We start from the raw sequence: 19404 nt of genomic DNA on the forward strand, positions 1-19404 counted from the left end.
AGCTCCTCCATCATGGAGGACGTTCCCTCACTGTAACAGGTGGAGGAGAGAGGAGAGGAAGCACAGGTGGATCCTCTGAGGAAGAGGAGCGTTCCTACAAACCACATGATCACATGACCAGAGGACGAGCATGTGCAGAAACACATTAAAGTCAGCCTGTAAACACGTTTGTGGAAATTCTAGTTGTGTTTTTCTGTTACATTGAAATAAAAGCAGAGAAAGCAGAACAAATGCTGAAGCTGTCTGTGTGAAATAAAGGAGTTACAGTACTCACACACACACAGTAGGGGTGGGTTTTAATAATCGATTTTTCAATTAAAATTGATTTTAACTGGAATAAACCGATATCAGTTCATTAAATCTGGAAATCGGTGCACACACAGACAAGTTTGCCACGTTTGAAACGTCAAAGCGGTTAACAGAAGGTAACCATCATGGCTACTTTTCTCTGTATCTATGAAGCGCCTTGAGGCGACTTTTGTTGTGATCTGGCGCTATATATTTGGCTATATATTTGGCTATATATTTGGCTATATATTTTATATAAATAAAATTGAATTGAATTGAACAGGACATTTTGATATTTTGAGGGTATTTTTGAGATACACTGCATGAAAAATGTAAATAAATATTATAATGCAAATTTGCAAAAAAAAAAAACAAAAAACAGCATGCGCATCAAAATAAACTATTACAAGCAGTGCAATATGAGTTCTGAGCATATACAGAAAACCTTAAAGTCAAACATGACTTTTAAAAACACCAGTATAGGCTTATAAGCCCCCCCCCCCCCCCCCCCCCAAAAAAAAAACAAACAAAAAAAACTACATTTCCCATGAAAATGACGTCACTTCCATACTCGGGCATGTGATGGTGGACATGCGATAGCTCATGCTGATGGCTATTCCAACGTAGGAAGTGTTACAGACAATTGATAGGACAGGTGTGTTGGGATGACCGTGGCTCAGGCGGTTGGGAAACGCATCTGTAACCGGAAGGTCGCCGGTTCGATCCCCGGTTCTGTCCTGGTCGTTGTGTCCTTGGCCAAGACACGTGTTGGCCGATGGCGCGATATGGCGATATGGCAGCCTCGCTTCTGTCAGTCTGCCCCAGGGCTACTGTGGCTACAACTGTAGCTGAGAGTGAATGAATAGTGGCATTGTAAAGTGCTTTGGGTGCCTTGAAAAGAGCTATATAAATGCAATCCATTATTATTTCTAGAATATTACCGTATTTTTCGGACTATAACGCGCACTGTCGATGAACGGGTCTTTTTTCCTACATAAGATAGACTTCAATACTTGAAATGTGCAATTCACTTGTATTTTTATTTTTATTCCTATTTATTCTATTTATCCCCTTCCTATATTTTATTTATATATGTCTCTGTATTTATATATGTGTATATATATAATATTCTGCTCACGCTCTGTAACTTCTGTCGGTGCTGTGCTTTTGGAAACCGAATTTCCCAGAGGAACCCACCCGAGGGATTAATAAAGTCTTATCTTTAGCAAGGAATGTAAGGTGCACTGGTTCACAGATGCAAGATGGCGCCTGTGTTTGGCTGTGCCGCTGCCTCTTTCCATCTGTTTACTTTTCATGTTGTGCTAGTGTCTTTTCTACACTTTTGTCCAGCATCATCTCCCTCCGGATTTATGATCACCATGTGTTATTGCGATAGCGTTAAATCTGCTATGGATAATTTTCAGAGTCAACGAAACAAGGGTGTTTTCCCACCGGCGCTTCGGCGCGGCGCAGCACCCGGTTTACCTCCATTCTTGCCAGTCAGCTCTTTTTTGCTTCCCAGGACTCATTTGAGGTAATGGGGGAAGAGAGCGGGCTTTTTTGTGCTGCTTCGTCGGCTTAGCAGAGAACTGGATCTTCAGGGGCTTTACTCTTGGGCTGCTGCCAATAAGATATGCCTGAGACTTGTTGGAGCTGGATTATTCCCCACAACTCCCTGTGTTAACCACCCGGGCTGTCACCTGAAAGCATGGAAAGCCACAGCTCATCGCAGTAGGAACCCTGATTTACCGTGTGGCTCACCACATTGTGCGGACTCTGTTTCTGGGCGTTAAGGCGTCCGTTAAGGATCTCAAAACTGGATTATAGATGGCAGACAGTTGGCGTCGTAAACCACCGCCTCTGTTCAAGGATGGTTTCTCACAATGGACATAAATGGCTTCTTTCACTCCTCTTTCAAACCATCTGTCCAAAATGGGAACATTGGCATCCTTGAAAGAGTGACCTTTGACCTTTAGATGCAGATGAACTGCTGAGTCTTGTCCTGTGGAGGTGGCTCTTCTGTGTTGTGCCATGTGTTTGTGAAGTGGCTGTTTGGTCTCTCCAATGTAGAGGTCTGGGCATTCCTCGCTGCTGTACAGCAAACACCACATTGTTAAGTCTGTGTTTTGGCGTTTTGTCTTTCGGGTGAACCAGTTTTTGTCTGAGCGTGTTGCTGGGTCTGAAGTACACCGGGATGTCATGCTTGGAGAAAACCCTCCTGAGTTTCTCTGATACACCGGCTACATAGGGGATGACAATGTTGTTGCATCTGTCCTTCTTATCCTCCCTCGCTGGTTTCTGATCTTCTTTTCTTTGCCTCTTTGCTGACTTTATGAACGCCCAATTAGGATAACCGCATGTTTTAAGTGCTTCCTTTACATGCGTGTGTTCGGAAGGGAAAAAGAAGGAACTCAAGACAACAACATTGTCACCCCACTTTGCAGTTATTTATTTGTAAAAAATGTTTGGAATCATGTATGATTTTCGTTCCACTTCTCACGTGTTCACCACTTTGTGTTGGTCTTTCACCTGGAATTCCAATAAAGTTGATTCATGTTTGTGGCTGTAATGTGACAAAGTGTGGGAAAGTTCAAGGGGGCCGAATACTTTTGCAAGCCACTGTATATGCAGGGGCGGATCTAGAGACATTTTCTTAGGGTGGCATGAGGGTGGCAAAGAAATCAAATGAGGTGGCAAAATCAAAACTTGTTATTCAAACACATATGCAGGTGGTTACATGTGGTTAAAATAATTCAAATGCAGTAAGTATACACGTTTTTCATATACATATAGTTTATAATTTAATTATTGTCTGTAGCCCACATAATTAAACACTTTAGTTACATAAAACATGTGAGTTTTGATTTTATGTCCTGTATAGCCTGTATGATAAATACATATGTAGCCCAATAAGTATAAAAACCCACAAATTATGTGTGACAGGAAAAAACAATGTTGGTCCACCAAAAGACAGAGGAGAGCAGCACAGGGATAAACCTGCAGGCCTGACAGCAGGAGATGTATCACTCCACTGGTTTTCTACTCAGTGACAGTGTTTACAAATGTGCCTTTGTGACATTCATCATTGCCCTCACTGACACACAAAACGACTACACAACAACTACACGAGACAACACACTAACTACTCCACACCAAACGTCACAAATCTCCCACATCTAAAAACCCTCTCTCTCTCTCACCAACAACCAAATCCCACTTAATTAATTGGTTGACATGGTACATTTTTCCATTGGGCCTTTTTTTCTATTATTGTACGATCTACTGTACAATATGAAGCACATTGAGGCGACTTTTGTTGTGATTTGGCGCTATATGAATAAAATTGAATTGAATTGAATTGGTCAAAAATGACTCCAAGGTTCCTCACAGTGTTACTGGAGGCCAAGGTAATGCCATCCAGAGAAAGAATCTGGTTAGATACCATATTTCTATGATGTTTAGGGACGAGAACAATAACCTCAGTTTTATTTGTACAAGATCACTTTGACATGCTGGTGGGAGGAGTCAGGAGAGGACTTGCTCTACCTGCTGAGCCACCCGTTGAACCCTCAGGGTGTAGTCATTCTTTTTAAACTGAACCTTTGTTCTGCTTTTTTTTTGACACACAAACAGCACTGTTGGAATGTGCCACACACAGAGTGTGCGCTCACATTATGTGGCATATTTGTGTGTATTGAGCCATCAGCTCTGACACAGACAGTATAAAGAGCACATATAAAGTCCACAGTGTGGACACCAAGCAGGGAGTGAACAGGCTCAGGCAGCAGCAGTGCTGATATATGCCTGGCCTCCATTCGTCTCATTAAAGCTGCTGAGCCTCCAAACAACAACATTCACACATGTGAGCCTCACAAATATCACCGACAACCAAAAGTCCCATTTTTATATTGATTTCAGCATTATTCCATCATGAAGCAACAATAGAAACACATCTTCATTTCATCTCTGTTGGAGCTTCTTGTTCAGTGAAAGGACAAAAAGCTGCCAGTAAATCAGATTCACTCTGCTGCACTGAAACACTGTGGACACAGTCTGGAGACACGCAGACGTTTATTTGCATGATTTGAAAAGAAACCACATCATAAATGTGATCATGTGGGACTTTAGAAACAGAGGATCGCTGTGATCAGAGAACCTGGCCTCGTTGATAACCTGTACTGAGCTTTTCACATCTGCATCATTGTAGCGACAGCGGAAGGGAAGTTTGAGTGTCAGGACTGAAGGTGGAGCTTTGTGCATGTCAGGGTGAGGCTGCAGCAGCCGCCTCCGACCGGAGCGCTCGGGCGTGAAACAAGGAGGAAAGCCGACGTCTTCCTCTTTCCTCAGAAGTGATCTGTGGCCGGCCAGACTTCATTCCACAGATGTGCTTTAACAAAGTGTGAAGCTGAACTCTGAGCTGTGACAGTGTGAGCAGTGTGAGAGTGTCAGTAGATGATCAGCAGAGGAAAGTGAAGCTGCTGTGAGCTGATGTCCTGAAGGGCTTTTAAAGAGCCTCTGAGTTTGACAGGAACATGAAGATGTTTGTGGTGTTTGTGATCCTCCTGCACGGTAAGTACACCTTCCTCTCTCTGCTCTCATCATCAGCTTTTCTTTCATCTCTCTCTCTTTAATGTGTTGAAGTGCAGCAGGAGGAGATTTCCATCAAACACTGGATTCTGATTCAGATCAAACTAACAATCCAAAGCAGCAACTTTCAAATCTCTGGATTCTTCTTGGTGGCTTTCAGATGAGCTACATATTTAAGTAAAGTACATTTACCTTAAAACTGTACTTAAGTACTTACTGTCATGGTCCTGAGTCATTTTTACACAGCCTTCTCTGTTTTCTTGTGTTTCTACATCATGTTGAGTTCATTTGTTGTTCTAGGAGTTATTCTATGGGTCCTAAGTTGTTCAGTGTAATTTATTAGATTTCCCCTCGTGTCTCCCTCTGAGTATTAGAGTTCTGGTGCCTTGTTTCCCCTCCTTATGTTTTATTCCATGTTTCCCAGCTTGTCTGTCTGAATCCTGCACAGACATGCTGGGACGGCATGTCTGTGCAGGATTTGCATACTAATGATTAAGAAACTGACCTCCCAGCCCATTGTTCCTTCAGTGAGCTGGTTTCAGTCATCATGCAAAGGTACTGTTTATAAGGTTGAAACCTGCAGCTGAGACTGAAGAAGTCACTTGGATGAGTGACAAAACACTTCTCTCACAAAACGCTACGTCCAGATGACCAGAATCAACTTTTTGGGATAATCTGAAAATACTGTGTTATTTCCACTGTTGCGTGGATGATATACAGCTTTATGTTGCACTAATTGCAGCAACAAAAATGTATTCTGAATCTGTTGCTCTGATGTAAAACGCTTCCATCAGCTTAGTGATTTCAGATCTGGATTCCTCTTAGTCACTCCCAAACCTTTAATTTGTAAAAAGACTTGAACATCTATTTAATTCAATTCAATTCAATTTTATTTATATAGCGCCAAATCACAACAAATGTCGCCTCAAGGCGCTTCATAGATACAGAGAAAAGCCCAACAATCATATGACCCCCTATGAGCAAGCACTTTGGCGACAGTGGGAAGGAAAAACTCCCTTTTAACAGGAAGAAACCTCCGGCAGAACCAGGCTCAGGGAGGGGCGGGACCATCTGCTGTGATTGGTTGGGGTGAGAGAAGGAAGACAGGATAAAAGACATGCTGTGGAAGAGAGACAGAGATTAATAACAGATACGATTCAATACAGAGAGGTCTGTTAACACATAGTGAGTGAGAAAGGTGACTGGAAAGGAAAAACTCAATGCATCATGGGTATCCCCCGGCAGCCTACATCTATTGCAGCATAACTAAGGGAGGATTCAGGGTCACCTGGTCCAGCCCTAACTATATGCTTTAGCAAAAAGGAAAGTTTTAAGCCTAATCTTAAAAGTAGAGATAGTGTCTGTCTCCCGAATCCAAACTGGAAGCTGGTTCCACAGAAGAGGGGCCTGAAAACTGAAGGCTCTCCCTCCCATTTTACTTTTAAATACTCTAGGAACAACAAGTAGGCCTGCAGAGCGAGAGCGAAGTGCTCTAATAGGGTGATATGGTACTACAAGGTCATTAAGATAAGATGGGGCCTGATTATTTAAGACCTTGTATGTGAGGAGCAGGATTTTGAATTCAATTCTGGATTTAACAGGAAGCCAATGAAGGGAAGCCAAAACAGGAGAAATATGCTCTCTCTTTCTAGTCCCTGTCAGTACTCTTGCTGCAGCATTTTGGATTAACTGAAGGCTTTTCAGTGAGTTTTTTGGACATCCTGATAATAATGAATTGCAGTAGTCCAGCCTGGAAGTAATAAATGCATGAACTAGTTTTTCAGCATCACTCTGAGACAGGATATTTCAAATTTTAGAGATGTTGCACAAATAGAAGCACGCAGTCTTACATATTTGTTTAATATGTGCGTTGAAGGACATATCCTGGTCAAAAATGACTCCAAGGTTCCTCACAGTGTTACTGGAGGCCAAGGTAATGCCATCCAGAGTAAGAATCTGGTTAGATACCATATTTCTAAGCTTTTCAGTGCCGAGTACAATGACCTCAGTTTTATCTGAGTTAAGAAGCAGAAAGTTAGTGGCCATCCAAGTCTTTATGTCTTTAAGACATTCCTGCAGTTTAACTAATTGGTGTGTGTTATCTGGCTTCATGGACAGATAGAGCTGGGTGTCATCTGCATAGCAGTGAAAATGTATGCTATGTCTTCTAATGATGCTGCCTAGGGGAAGGATGTATAATGTAAACAGAATTGGTCCTAGCACTGAACCCTGTGGAACTCCATAATTAACCTCAGTGTGTGAAGAGGACTCTCCATTTACATGCACAAATTGGAGTCTATTAGATAGATATGATACAAACCACTGCAGTGCAATACCTGTAATACCTACAGCATGTTCTAATCGCTCTAATAGGATATTATGGTCAACAGTATCGAATGCTGCACTAAGGTCAAGAAGGACAAGCACAGAGATGAGTCCACTGTCAGAGGCCATAAGAAGATCATTTGTAACCTTCACTAAAGCTGTTTCTGTGCTGTGATGAACTCTGAAACCTGACTGAAACTCTTCAAATAAACCATTCCTCTGCAGATGATCTGTTAGCTGTTTGACAACTACTATTTCAAGGATTTTTGATATGAAAGGAAGGTTGGAGATTGGCCTATAATTAGCTAAGACTGCTGGGTCTAGAGATGGCTTTTTGAGTAAAGGTTTAACTGCAGCCACCTTGAAGGCCTGTGGTACATAGCCGATTATTAGAGATAGGTTGATCATATATAAGATCGAAGAATTAATCAATGGCAGGACTTCTTTGAGCAGTTTTGTAGGAATGGGGTCTAAAAGACACGTTGATGGTTTGGAGGAAGTAATTATTGAAGTTAACTCAGAAAGATCGATTGGAAAAAAAGAGTCTAACTTAACATCAATGAAATTAAGAGTAGCTGTAGATAATATTACATCTGTGGGATGATTATTGGTAATTTTTTCTCTAATGATAAAAATTTTATTTGTGAAGAAGTTCATGAGTCATCACTAGTTAACGTTAAAGGGATGGTTGGCTCAAAAGAGCTCTGACTTTTTGTCAGCCTGGCTACAGTGCTGAAGAGAAACCTGGGGTTGTTCTTATTTTCTTCAATCAGTGATGAGTAGTAAGCTGTTCTGGCTTTGCAGAGGGCTTTCTTATAAAGCAACAAACTATTTCTCCAGGCTAAATGATGATCCTCTAAATTTGTGACACGCCATTTCCTCTCCAGATTACGAGTCATCTGCTTTAGGGTACGTGTTTGAGAATTATACCACGGGGTCAGGTACTTCTGATTAGAGACCTTAGTTTTCACTGGAGCTACAGTATCCAGAGTCGTACGTAGTGAGGAGGTGAAATTATTAACAAGATAATCGACCTCTGTTGGGGTAGCGTTCAGATAGCTGCTCTGCTCTGTGTTGGTACAGGGCATTGACGATGATAACAGTGGCTGGATTATATTCTTAAACTTAGTTACAGCGCTTTCAGAAAGACATCTACTTTGATAAAGTCCACTCTCCACTGCTGCGTAATCAATTATTGTAAATGTAAATGTTATCAGGAAATGATCAGACAGGCGAGGGTTTTCAGGAAACACTGTTAAATGTTCAGTTTCTATGCCATATGTTAAAACAAGATCTAGAGTGTGATTAAAGTGGTGGGTGGGTTCTTTTACATTTTGAGAGAAACCAATTGAGTCTAACAACAGATTAAATGCCATGTTGAGGCTGTCATTTTTAGCATCAACATGGATGTTAAAATCACCCACAATAATTATTTTATCTGAGCTCAGAACTAAATTAGATATAAAGTCTGAGAAATCAGACAGAAACTCTGTGTAAGGCCCAGGTGGACGATAGATGATAACAAGTAAGACTGGTTTCTGAGTTTCACAGCTGGGGTGGACAATGCTAAGCATCAGGCTTTCAAATGAATTAACAGTCTGTCTTGGTCTTTCATTAATTAATAGACTGGTGTGAAAAATTGCTGCCACACCGCCCCCTCGACCTGTGCTTCGAGATTTCTGGTAGTTAGAATGACTCGGGGGTGTTGATTCATTTAAACTAACATAATCATCCTGCTGCAACCAGGTTTCTGTAAGGCAGAGTAAATCAATTTGTTGATCAATTATTAAGTCATGTACTAACAGAGACTTGGAGGAGAGAGACCTAATATTTAGTAAACCACATTTCACTGTTTTACTCTTTGGTTCAGATGTGGATACTGTATTGTTCTTTCTTTGTAAATGTTTAAGTTGTTTGTTGCTGGTTTTTAGTTTGTTTTTTGTCTTTTTGGAAGCAGACACAGTCTCTATGGAGATGGGTTTATGGGGGGGTAGCAGGAGGAGAGAAGCTGCAGAGAGGCGTGTAAGACTGCAACTCTGCTTCCTGGTCCCAACTCTGGATAGCCATGTTTTGAGGGGTTTAATAAATTTGTCCATATTTCTAGAAATGAGAGCTGCTCCATCCAAAGTGGGATGGATGCCATCTCTCCTAACAAGACCAGGTTTCCTCCAGAAGGTTTGCCAATTATCTATGTCTCTGTCCTCCAACATCAGGACTTCCACTCACTGTCTATTTGTGCTGTTTCATCAGTCACACATTCTCATATGACACAGACTTGAAGAAAACCTCCATCCCCTCATCATGTTTGGACTGTTATCTCTACTCAGCACTCAGCCAAACATGTTCCCACTTTAGCTCATCCACAACTCAGATGTTTACAGATGTTTTTCCAAACTGAAAGACAGCAATCCTTATCATTGTCATGCAAATTGAACTGCACCAGCTGCCTGTTAGATACAGAACTAACTTTTAAAGCCTCACATCAGCTCATTCCTCCACTTCCTCTAAACTTCCAGCCTCTTCCTTTTTTTATCTGTGAGTTGTTAAAATGTTGAATGTTTCTGTCGTTCTGTCTCCTGGTTTCTGTAAATGTGTCTAAACTTGATCTTCACCTCAAAGTGACTCATGGAGTCTCTTTCTGTGTGTCCTCAGTTTCCCAGCATGCCTCAGCTGTGGAATCATATGAGGGGGCATCATTTGTAGTGCTGCCCTGTGAGTTTGACACTTTCAACCTAAGAAATGCCTCAGTGGTGTGGAGTCGCTCCAACCTCAGTCCTCCAACCGTCCACCATCGTCAGCTTCAAGGGGACGAACTGAAAGATCAAAACCAGCGTTACAGCGGCCGAACATCCATGAAGACTGACGCTCTGGATACTGGAGACCTCAGCCTGAACCTGACCAACCTCCAACTGTCTGACAGCGCCACCTACACCTGCTCCATCAGAGATTTTGGACGTGAACTGAGTTGGAGTGATGTACAGCTGCAGGTCAAAGGTGCTGCAGGTCAGCAACAAACACCTGCTGTAGATACATCGGTCATCACTCAGATAAAACTTATCAGAGCAATCATATTGGCTCTTTGATTGAAATGTAGGCCTTTTAGGTCAGTCAGAGGTCAAAGGTCATGCTGTTCTTTTTGTTTCTCTACAGAACAGTTTCCATCCTGGGCCACAGCTCTCCTGGTTCTCCTGGTTCTTCTTGTGGTTTCTGGAGGTCTTCTATTTTATTTCCGGCACTATTTCATGTCAGGTGAGTGTCTCTTACTACACTACCCATAATGCCGATGGTCAGCAGGTGTCCTCTGGTGGCTCCTTGACTGTGGCTCACACAAACTTGTTCCAGAGGCTGAAAGAGTTGAGACTTACAAACAGCTGATACAGAGAGCTGAAGAGAAACTTCCAGGTTTGTTCCAGAAGTCAGAAAACCTCCTTCAGACTCAGTCATTGATCAGTGAAACAGCTCCACAACATGACTTTACTAAACAGTGTGTGTGCTTCACTGCATTGATCTGACACAGAGGCTGCATGTGGACAAGCTGTTCTTTCATTATCTGCAATTTAACCAGTTTTGCTTTTTACCAAAAGTTTCACTGCGATTGGTCATGAGTTAGCAGAGGTTACAAAAAAACCCCAACTAATACTCGAGAACATAGACATGTGAATAATATTGTAACTTTACAATACAATCGCGATCGTGACTCACGAGGTTGCAGCTCATCTTGTAATCGGATGGTTGCTGATTCTAGCCCTCCGACAGTCTTAGCCGTTGTGTCCTTGGGCACTTCACTTCACCTACTGTTGGTGGTCAGAGGGCCCGGTGGCGCCAGTGTCCGGCAGCCTCGCCTCTGTCTGTGCGCCCCAGGTGGCTGTGGCTACAATGTTGCTGCCATCACCAGTGTGTGAATGTGTGGATGATTGGTTGTGTAAAGCGCTTTGGGGTCCTTTTACCATTTACAATGCAATGTACACCAGATCACTGTAATCCAATAAAGGTTAAAAAAAAAACAACGTTAAAGAGATCTCCATGATAAGATTTGATTATACATTTATTTTATTATACTGTCATTAATATTTATTATTTTCACACAGTGGTCACTGACATCTAATATGTGTGTGTTGGTTATAGTTATATAAAGGTTCAGGATCAATGTGATGAATTTAGAAGCAGCAAGCTTTGTGTGTGAAGAAAGCTCCTCAAACTGGAATCTATCAGATATGATTCAAATCACTGTAGTAAATTTTCTTTAATAATGTTCTAGTGTTTGTAGTAAAATGTTGTGGTCTACACTGAGGTCTAACAGGACAAGCACAGAAATAAGTCCTCTGTAACAGGTCATAAGGAGAACATTAGTAACTTCACTACAGCTCATGTTGTGCTTTGTTGTCCTCTCAGTTTACCAGGTGGAGGTGGATTCAGGGGTGGAGTCTGTCCAGCTGATCTGCAAAACCACAGTTTGTCTGCCTAAAGATGCTAAAGTGGAGTGGAAGGATGCAAACAACAGGAAGGTCCACGTGTATGAGAACGGCTCTGACCAGCCTGAAGAACAGGACGATGAATACAAGAACCGAACAAAGATGAAGAGAAACTTACTGGAACCTGGAGACCTCAGTCTGAGCCTGAAACACCCCACAGTTGGAGACACCTACACCTACACCTGCACCGTCTACAGCAGGGAGGGAAATATCCTGCTGAAGAAGGACGTGGAGCTGAAAGTCAGAGGTCAGTGCTGTAGATACAGGTCAAAATGTGGATTGAGATTAAAAGAGATGCTTTTTATGTAACGCTTTACCTACTGTCAGCTTGAAGGCCTGTGGTAAATAGCAAATTATTAGAGATAGGTTGATCATATGATTTGAAGCATGAATTAATGTCAGGACGTCTTTGAGCAGTTTTGTATGAATGGGGTAGTGAATCCAGCTGTGATTGTTGATTTTCTATTGAATGGACTTTTTCAAATCCAGCTGTAGGCCTGTGTTTGTGAGCTCATTAACAGCTGTTTATTTAGAGATACGTGGTCCTCACAGGACAGCCACTACAAACATATGATTTTATAGAATATGATGCATTACTGCAGATTCAACACAATAGAAAGGATTTGAAATGAGCTCAGCCTTAAACATGTGCAGCAGTAATATTGATCCATAGAACACTGATGGGAACATTGTTCTGCACAATAAGTACTTTGACTTTTCATACTTTATGTACAATTTGCCAGTACTGCAGTTTTGTGTGTAGTGAGGTGTTTTCATGGTGTTTTCTTGGTGCTTTTACTAAAGGAACGCTTCTATCAAATTCTTCCAAATGTTGTCAAACTGAGCTGTGTGATGAAGTGAGTGTGACAGAAACACTCAGACTGTGTTTCTCTGCTTCATCAAGTCAAATCTGGTCCTCAGAGACTGAATAAAGTCCTGTCCCACTAACAGCAGCTCCAACAGTCTGTTCACTGCTTTCTTCCTGTCAGTCTTCATCTTTCTGCTGCGTCTCCTCTTCACACTGACCACTTTCTATCTAACAGTGAGCTCCCAGTGAAGCAGCAGCATTCAGCCTGTTAGAGTCAACACAAATGTCTCCATCCAAGCTCATGTTGTGCTTTGTTGTCCTCTCAGTCCCCCAGGTGGAGGTGGATTCAGGGGTGGAGTCTGTCCAGCTGCCCTTCAACACCACACTTCACCTGCCTGAAGACGCTAAAGTGGAGTGGATGGACAACAATGATAATAAGGTCCATGTGTTTGAGAACGGCTCTGACCAGCCTGAAAAACAGAGCAAGTTTTATAGAGACAAAACGAAGATGAATGAAAACCTGCTGAAAACTGGAGCCCTCAGTCTGACTCTGAAACACCCCTCAGACTATGACAACAGGATGTACACCTGCACCGTCTACAACAGAGAGGGAAATATCCTGCTGAAGAGAACGGTGGAGCTGAAAGTCCGAGGTCAGTGCTGTAGATACAGGTCAAAATGTGGATTGAAGTTTTTTCTGTTTCTATTTTGATATTTGGTGGATATTCATGTGTGTTAAACTGGATGAAAGCAGCTGTGAGTCACTGCAGCAGCTCTACACCTGTGCCAACAACCAACCAACACCTGGGTGGGAGAGATACTCAGAGATCAGAGACAGAAGCTGCTGTGTGTAAGCGTTCTACAGGACGGCTTACACAAACCTGATGTTACTGATGTCTCCTAGATAGATCTCATGGACCAAAGGCCCTCTGTGTCATCTTGGCTCCAGCTGAACTAAACTGAGAGTGAATTTGGGCTTTTAGGGAGGGGTGAAAGCAGAGCGCTGTAAAGGAAAGGGCTGTGATTGGTTCATAACACGTCAATGAGAAGAAAGGAAAGCTTCAGAGCAACATGAATGAAACAAAGTGTTTTGATGACGACTGAAAGCCAAAACTGTAACTGAAATCAGAATTCGGGGGCACAGCCAGAGGACAGGGAACCGTGGAAATAGTGGTCAGCGGGTACTTGATGGAGTGTTTCCTGCTTGCTGGACTCCATATGATATGTTAGCAGAGAGTGTCTGGCTCTTGATTGGTTGAAGTGGAGAACATCTGCTGCAGAAAGATGCCTCCTGGTCCATGGTGGACATAGATGGTTTCTTTCACCCCTCTCTGTCCAGAATGTGAACCTTTGCATCCTCAAAAGTGTGATCTTTGTCCTTGAGATTCAGATGTACAGCTCAGTCTTGTCCTGTCGAGGTGGCTCTTTATGTTTTCCAATGTAGACGTCTGAACATTTCTGGCTGTTAGCACGAATGCTCAATGCAAATCTGGGACTGTCCACCAATTGCTCTTAGAACTGTAGAAGCTTCTCGGATGAGAAGTGAAATGTCTTCAAGAAACTTAAAGAAGTCCAGAAGCTTTTCTTTCAAAGTTTCTTAGACTTTTTGGAATATGCTTTGTGCCCACGTGGATAAGGATGGTGTTGGCCTCTGCACAGGATCGTATTCTGCCCCGAAACATTTCTAAAATGTTGCAGAGTATGGGCAAAGACAGAGTGCATGTGTTCTGGAATAGCAGTGTTATGTCTAGTTTCTTAGCAGCCAACACGATGGTGTATTGGTCAGAATACAGGAAGGAGGACAAGAGGGTTCCACTTTGCTTAACTGTTTAAGTCAGCTGTTTTTTTGTCACCTTAATAGACAGTGTTGCCTGCAGTCTGATATAACAAATAAGCTGCCATTAGAGCAACTATATTACAGCAACAGTGGTTAAGCTAACATGAACTCAAAGATGTCTTATTGTCGCTACCCGATCTGTACCGGAAACCCGATCGGTACCCCGCATGCGCAAATCTTACGTCACTTCCTCTCTTGGCCAACATTGCGACATTCAATATATTTGAAAGATACGGTTAGCGCCCAGTTAGCTCCTAGCATTTCTCCACAGCTCTGCCTCCTTTTCGACTACCGGGACATTTAAACAATGGATAATCCGTTTACAAACAAATTCATGCTTTTCTCCTCAACAGAGAGCGTTCCCCGATTGAACAACAGCGCCGTAAAATAAGAAGAATGGCGCCTAATTACAGAGTTAATAATACAGACTTTGTAATATCTCACGTGTAGATTCATCAGCCAGATGAAGTGTTTACTGACAATTGACAGTGATAGCGGACATCATCATCACTATTCCAACAATCCTCTCCACACAGACAAGCATAAACATACTCGACTATCACTAAATCAAAATTAACACACGTTTGTAATGACGCCAATTCAGTTACAATAGGGTTCATTCGCTTGGTCAGCAGGTGGCAGTATCCTCTTATACTGGGGAGTAAGCTGCCATTAAACGAACAGAAGAAGAAGAAAACCCCTGCACATGCGCGGTACGAATCGGGTAGACCCGATTTGTACAGTCCGACTTTGCACATGCGCAGTAAGGATCGGGAAGCCCTGATCTGTCACTATCTTTTTATTTTTCGTTTTTGTGTACATTATATTGAAATGCTTCATTATTGGAAACATTTTAAGAGATACTTGTTATTCTTAACATCCTAACAGATACTCTGACCTGTAACTATCGTAAAACGCTTTGACCGGAAGTAGACACCTTTCGCGCATGCGGGGTACGGATTGGGTTTCCGGTACGGATCGGGTAGTGACACTTATAAAGAATATTTAAACATCCATCTTTGCATATACATATCAACAACATAATGAACAATAACTGGTGTACTGCATTCATTGTCAATCACTTGAAAATGATCCCCAACATTTCTCGTGCTGTCTTCCTTGGGAGTTGGGCGTTTTTCCTTGTAATCGGAAGGTTGCTAGTTCGAGCCCCGGCTTGGACAGTCTCGGTCGTTGTATCCTTGGGCAAGACACTTCACCCGTTGCCTACTGGTGGTGGTCAGAGGGCCCGGTGGCGCCAGTGTCCGGCAGCCTCGCCTCTGTCTGTGCGCCCCAGGGTGGCTGTGGTTACAATGTAGCTGCCATCACCAGTGTGTGGATGTGTGTGTGAATGGGTGGATGACTGAAAGTGTAAAGTGCTTTGGGGTCCTTAGGGACTAGAAAAGTGCTATACAAATACAGGCCATTTACCATCTTATGAGCTGCTATAAGGGCTGCTCCATTCTCAGGATTCTAAATTGGATTATTGAAGCAGTTCCTCTCGGCCTTATTTGCAGCTCCACTCTTGTTTTTGCTCTAATAATTATTTCTCTCCATGAGCTGTTTCTCTGCCTGAAGGAGGCGCCACTCCATCGCTTCATTTAGTGCAGAACAAGAGTCACATGATGCTGCTCTGTGAACACCAATCACACTTTGTACAGCTCATGTTGTGTTTGTTGTCCTCTCAGTGTGTCAGGTGGAGGTGGAGGAGGGGGCGGAGTCTGTCCAGCTGCCCTTCAAAACCACACAAAACCTGCCTGAAGATGCTACAGTAGAGTGGGTACGCTATGACCCTGAACCAGTAATAGATGTCCACGTGTATAAGAACGGCTCTGACCAGCATGAAGAACAGCACCAGGTTTACAGAGACCGAACGAAGATGAATGAAGACCCGCTGAGAACTGGAGACCTCAGTCTGACCCTGAAACACCCCACAGAGAGAGACAGTGGGAAATACATCTGTGGAGTTCAGAGCAAGAACATCTGGATAAGATTCAAAACAGTGCAGTTCAAAGTTAAAGGTTTGTGCTTGTGTGTGTGTGTGTGTGTGTGTGTGTGTGTGTGTGTGTGTGTGTGTGTGTGTGTGTGTGTGTGTGTTCTGACTGTCTTGTGTCTCCTCTGCAGGGAGAGTTCAGGTCCAGGATCAAACAGGGGACATCAGGAACAGAAGCAGCTCCATTGATCCGACTCCTCTGATGGCTGATCAATCAGTTTGATCTGTGTGTTCTTTGATTATTGATCAGTGATGTCAGAGTGGAGTCAGTGTGATGTTGTTGTTGTGTGTTTGAGACTTTTAGTGTCCATGAAGGTCTCTGCTGCCGTAGATCCTCTGAACTGTGACAGAGGTCTCACTCTGGAGGAAACTCTCAGCACTTTCCAGCAGCTCCTCCATCATGGAGGACGTTCCCTCACTGTAACAGGTGGAGGAGAGAGGAGAGGAAGCACAGGTGGATCCTCTGAGGAAGAGGAGCGTTCCTACAAACCAAATGATCACATGACCAGAGGAGCGTGGCCTTCAGTGGTAGTAATAAAGGAACAGTCCACATGTTCCACTTTGAAGGCTCATCACCAACAAAGCAGACCTGTGATCACTTTGACTCAGTATGATGGATTGTTTGGATTTGTCTTTGTTTCTCTGGCTTTTCTTGTGTGTCTTTGTATGTTGGATAAAGTCATGTGACCTGCCCAGGGACTACACATGGAAATGAGCAGTTTAGCTCAAATCTGGCAGGTTTCCATCTTCTGTTTTTATCCTGATGTCCCTGAACATGAACACTGTCCCTGTCAAATAAATCCAGATACAAAGATCATTAGCATGTCAGCTGCTAACTGCATTGTGTATTTTTATACTGATGTACATCTCCTACACTGAAGTACTCTGTTATAAACTTGGTGCTTAGTGACTGAATCTCATTATCATAAACTAAAATTCATATGAATCTCTGCTACACTTAATGCAACATAAATCTGACCATGAGGCCACAGACACTGTGCACAGCAGTCACACACTGTTCTGTACTGTGAATGCACCACATTAATGCAGACTAAACGGTTTATCCTGCACAAAAGTATTTTCATGCAACATTCGAACAACAATCACAAAGTAAGTATAATTTAGCTTGTTTTGCAGGACGTTACATAATATGAAAAATACATCATTTAACACAACACAGAGAGTCACCACCATCTCTAAGCAACTTATCAAAGACATTACATTCATGCACATTAAATACATGCTGTGGATCAAATGTCTTTCCATGTTTGAGGTATTTCCATGTTTGTTGTGATTAGGGATGGGTATCGTTTAGGTTTTAAACTGTGCTCGAACCGGTGCTTAAAGAATGGAGAACACAAAATTGGTCCAAAAACCTCTCATGTTTAGCTGTTTTTTTGTGAAATAATAACAATGTTAGCCTTTTCTGCAGCTATGGGGCATATATGGTATCACTCTTGGCTGGAAGCAGTGCTTAAACAATGGAAAAAACACAAACTTTGTCCAAAATCCTCTCATGTTTAACTGTTTTCCACTTTTTCTTTGGTCATTTTAGCCTTTTTGGCCAGGGTGAAGGGAGTATCTGCCATCAAACAAGAAGACAGCCGCATGTAGCTATGATGATGTTTGCTAGTTCACCTTACATGCATTAATGTAATAACGTGGTTAGCCTACTCAACGTAAATTACACAGAACAACATTAAGCTACTCACGCAGAGAAGAACGGCTGCTGCTGCCATCATCATCCGCCATCATTTCTGCTACACTGGCAGGGCTAGGGGCCAGGACTCTACTCTTTGGGTTCCTGGTGGGATGTTGCTAACTCCGGGTTGTTAAGGGTTCAAATATTGAGAGGGATACAGGAGGAATTCTAAAATAACAACACTGATCCGGCCGGGTGGAGTCAAACGATGATTTTAATGAACACGCGTGGGAGATTAACACTGTACGCAGACAGCATCGATCTCCGTCTAACAATACACAAGCAGTTGTTTTTATACCATCAGGGAAATTTATAACGCCCTCTCATGCGTTAAGCAGATACAATATATGCATACGTCAAATCAAAACCACAATGACTTTTAACACAGTTTGAAAAGAACATTGCCTCGTCTCCATGCCAGGTGTCTTCCTGTTGCTGGCGGACGAACGCTTATCGTCTGGAACATCAGGCACACATTCTGCAACAAACCGTTCTTTTGCAAGCACAATTTTGCAGTCACAAGCAAAACATGATTAACCTCTCACCTATAAATGAGTCTATCTACTGTGTGTGTGTGTGGGTGTGTGCGTGTATGTGTCAGCCTGAAATGCACTCAGTTTCACCTCTCACCTCACCAGCTAAACCTTGTAACCTTTCCACCAGACAGAAGGCCAGCACGTACACAACTGAAACTATATGTGTAAGATGTTGAATAAATGTTCTAATCAAGAACCTCTACTAAAAGCTTAATCAAAAGATATAAATGAATAAAAGACAATAATGAATAACCTGGTTATTCAAATAGCATCCTCCCAACAGCTCCTCAAAGTAACTCACACTTAGACTCTGCTTTAGTTTCACTTTCAAATCAGAATTCAGGGGCTCAAAAGCCTGCAGTTTCCTGTCTACTCAGTGTACTCAGAGTTAGGCCCTTCTTTTATAATGCAATGTAATCTGCATATAAACATTTAAGATTATAACAAGCATTCAAAAGCATTTAAGATTATTGATTTAACTCAACAGTTTAACGTGGTTATAACTGCACCTGTAATAAAGGCTAATTGGGTACCAATATGTTTAAACATCTGAATGCAATATCAATATTAATTATTAAATGCAATGGTAATGATGATGATTATGAACAATAGCAGCAAAATATTTCTCTAATCCCCACAATCCCTCTCTTGGTGACCCTCTTTCCTTAAAAAGAGGGTCACCACACTTTACTTGTGTCATCGCTCTGACCCTCTCTAGCCGTCCTCTGGCTCAGCAAATCAGACAACAACCTCGTGTCATCTAAGTGGTCCAGTAATAAAACGCCAGCTCCCCCTTAAGAACACTCATGCTTGAGGTTAGTCACACCAAATGTATCAGTGAGCCTAAAGTTGGTCAGAG

General features: G+C 42.4%; 2 protein-coding genes across 5 annotated transcripts in view; one reads left to right on the plus strand and one right to left on the minus strand.

Moving 5' to 3' along the window:
• LOC102789482 (methylglutaconyl-CoA hydratase, mitochondrial-like) overlaps window positions 1-19404 on the minus strand; it is a 674272-nt gene that overhangs the window by 360934 nt on the left and 293934 nt on the right. The gene's annotated exons all lie outside the window — the stretch shown is intronic.
• LOC148103186 (uncharacterized) lies at window positions 4821-16530 on the plus strand. 3 transcript variants are annotated; one of them, XM_087838593.1, is made up of 8 exons: window positions 4821-4857; window positions 9853-10194; window positions 10351-10449; window positions 11593-11919; window positions 12807-12919; window positions 14281-14289; window positions 16167-16335; window positions 16439-16530. In XM_087838593.1, exons 1-8 carry the CDS (start codon window positions 4821-4823, stop codon window positions 16528-16530), a joined length of 1188 nt encoding a protein of 395 aa, XP_087694719.1. The 3 variants fall into 3 exon arrangements, with proteins under 3 accessions (XP_087694719.1, XP_087694717.1, XP_087694718.1); XM_087838591.1 differs by lacking the exon at window positions 14281-14289 and having other exon boundaries at window positions 9853-10203; window positions 12807-13133; window positions 16003-16335; XM_087838592.1 differs by lacking the exon at window positions 14281-14289 and having other exon boundaries at window positions 12807-13133; window positions 16003-16335.

Source organism: Neolamprologus brichardi, chromosome 3 (assembly GCF_056152115.1).
Source record: "Neolamprologus brichardi isolate AB-2024 chromosome 3, ASM5615211v1, whole genome shotgun sequence".
Classification (NCBI taxonomy): Eukaryota; Metazoa; Chordata; class Actinopteri; order Cichliformes; family Cichlidae; genus Neolamprologus; species Neolamprologus brichardi.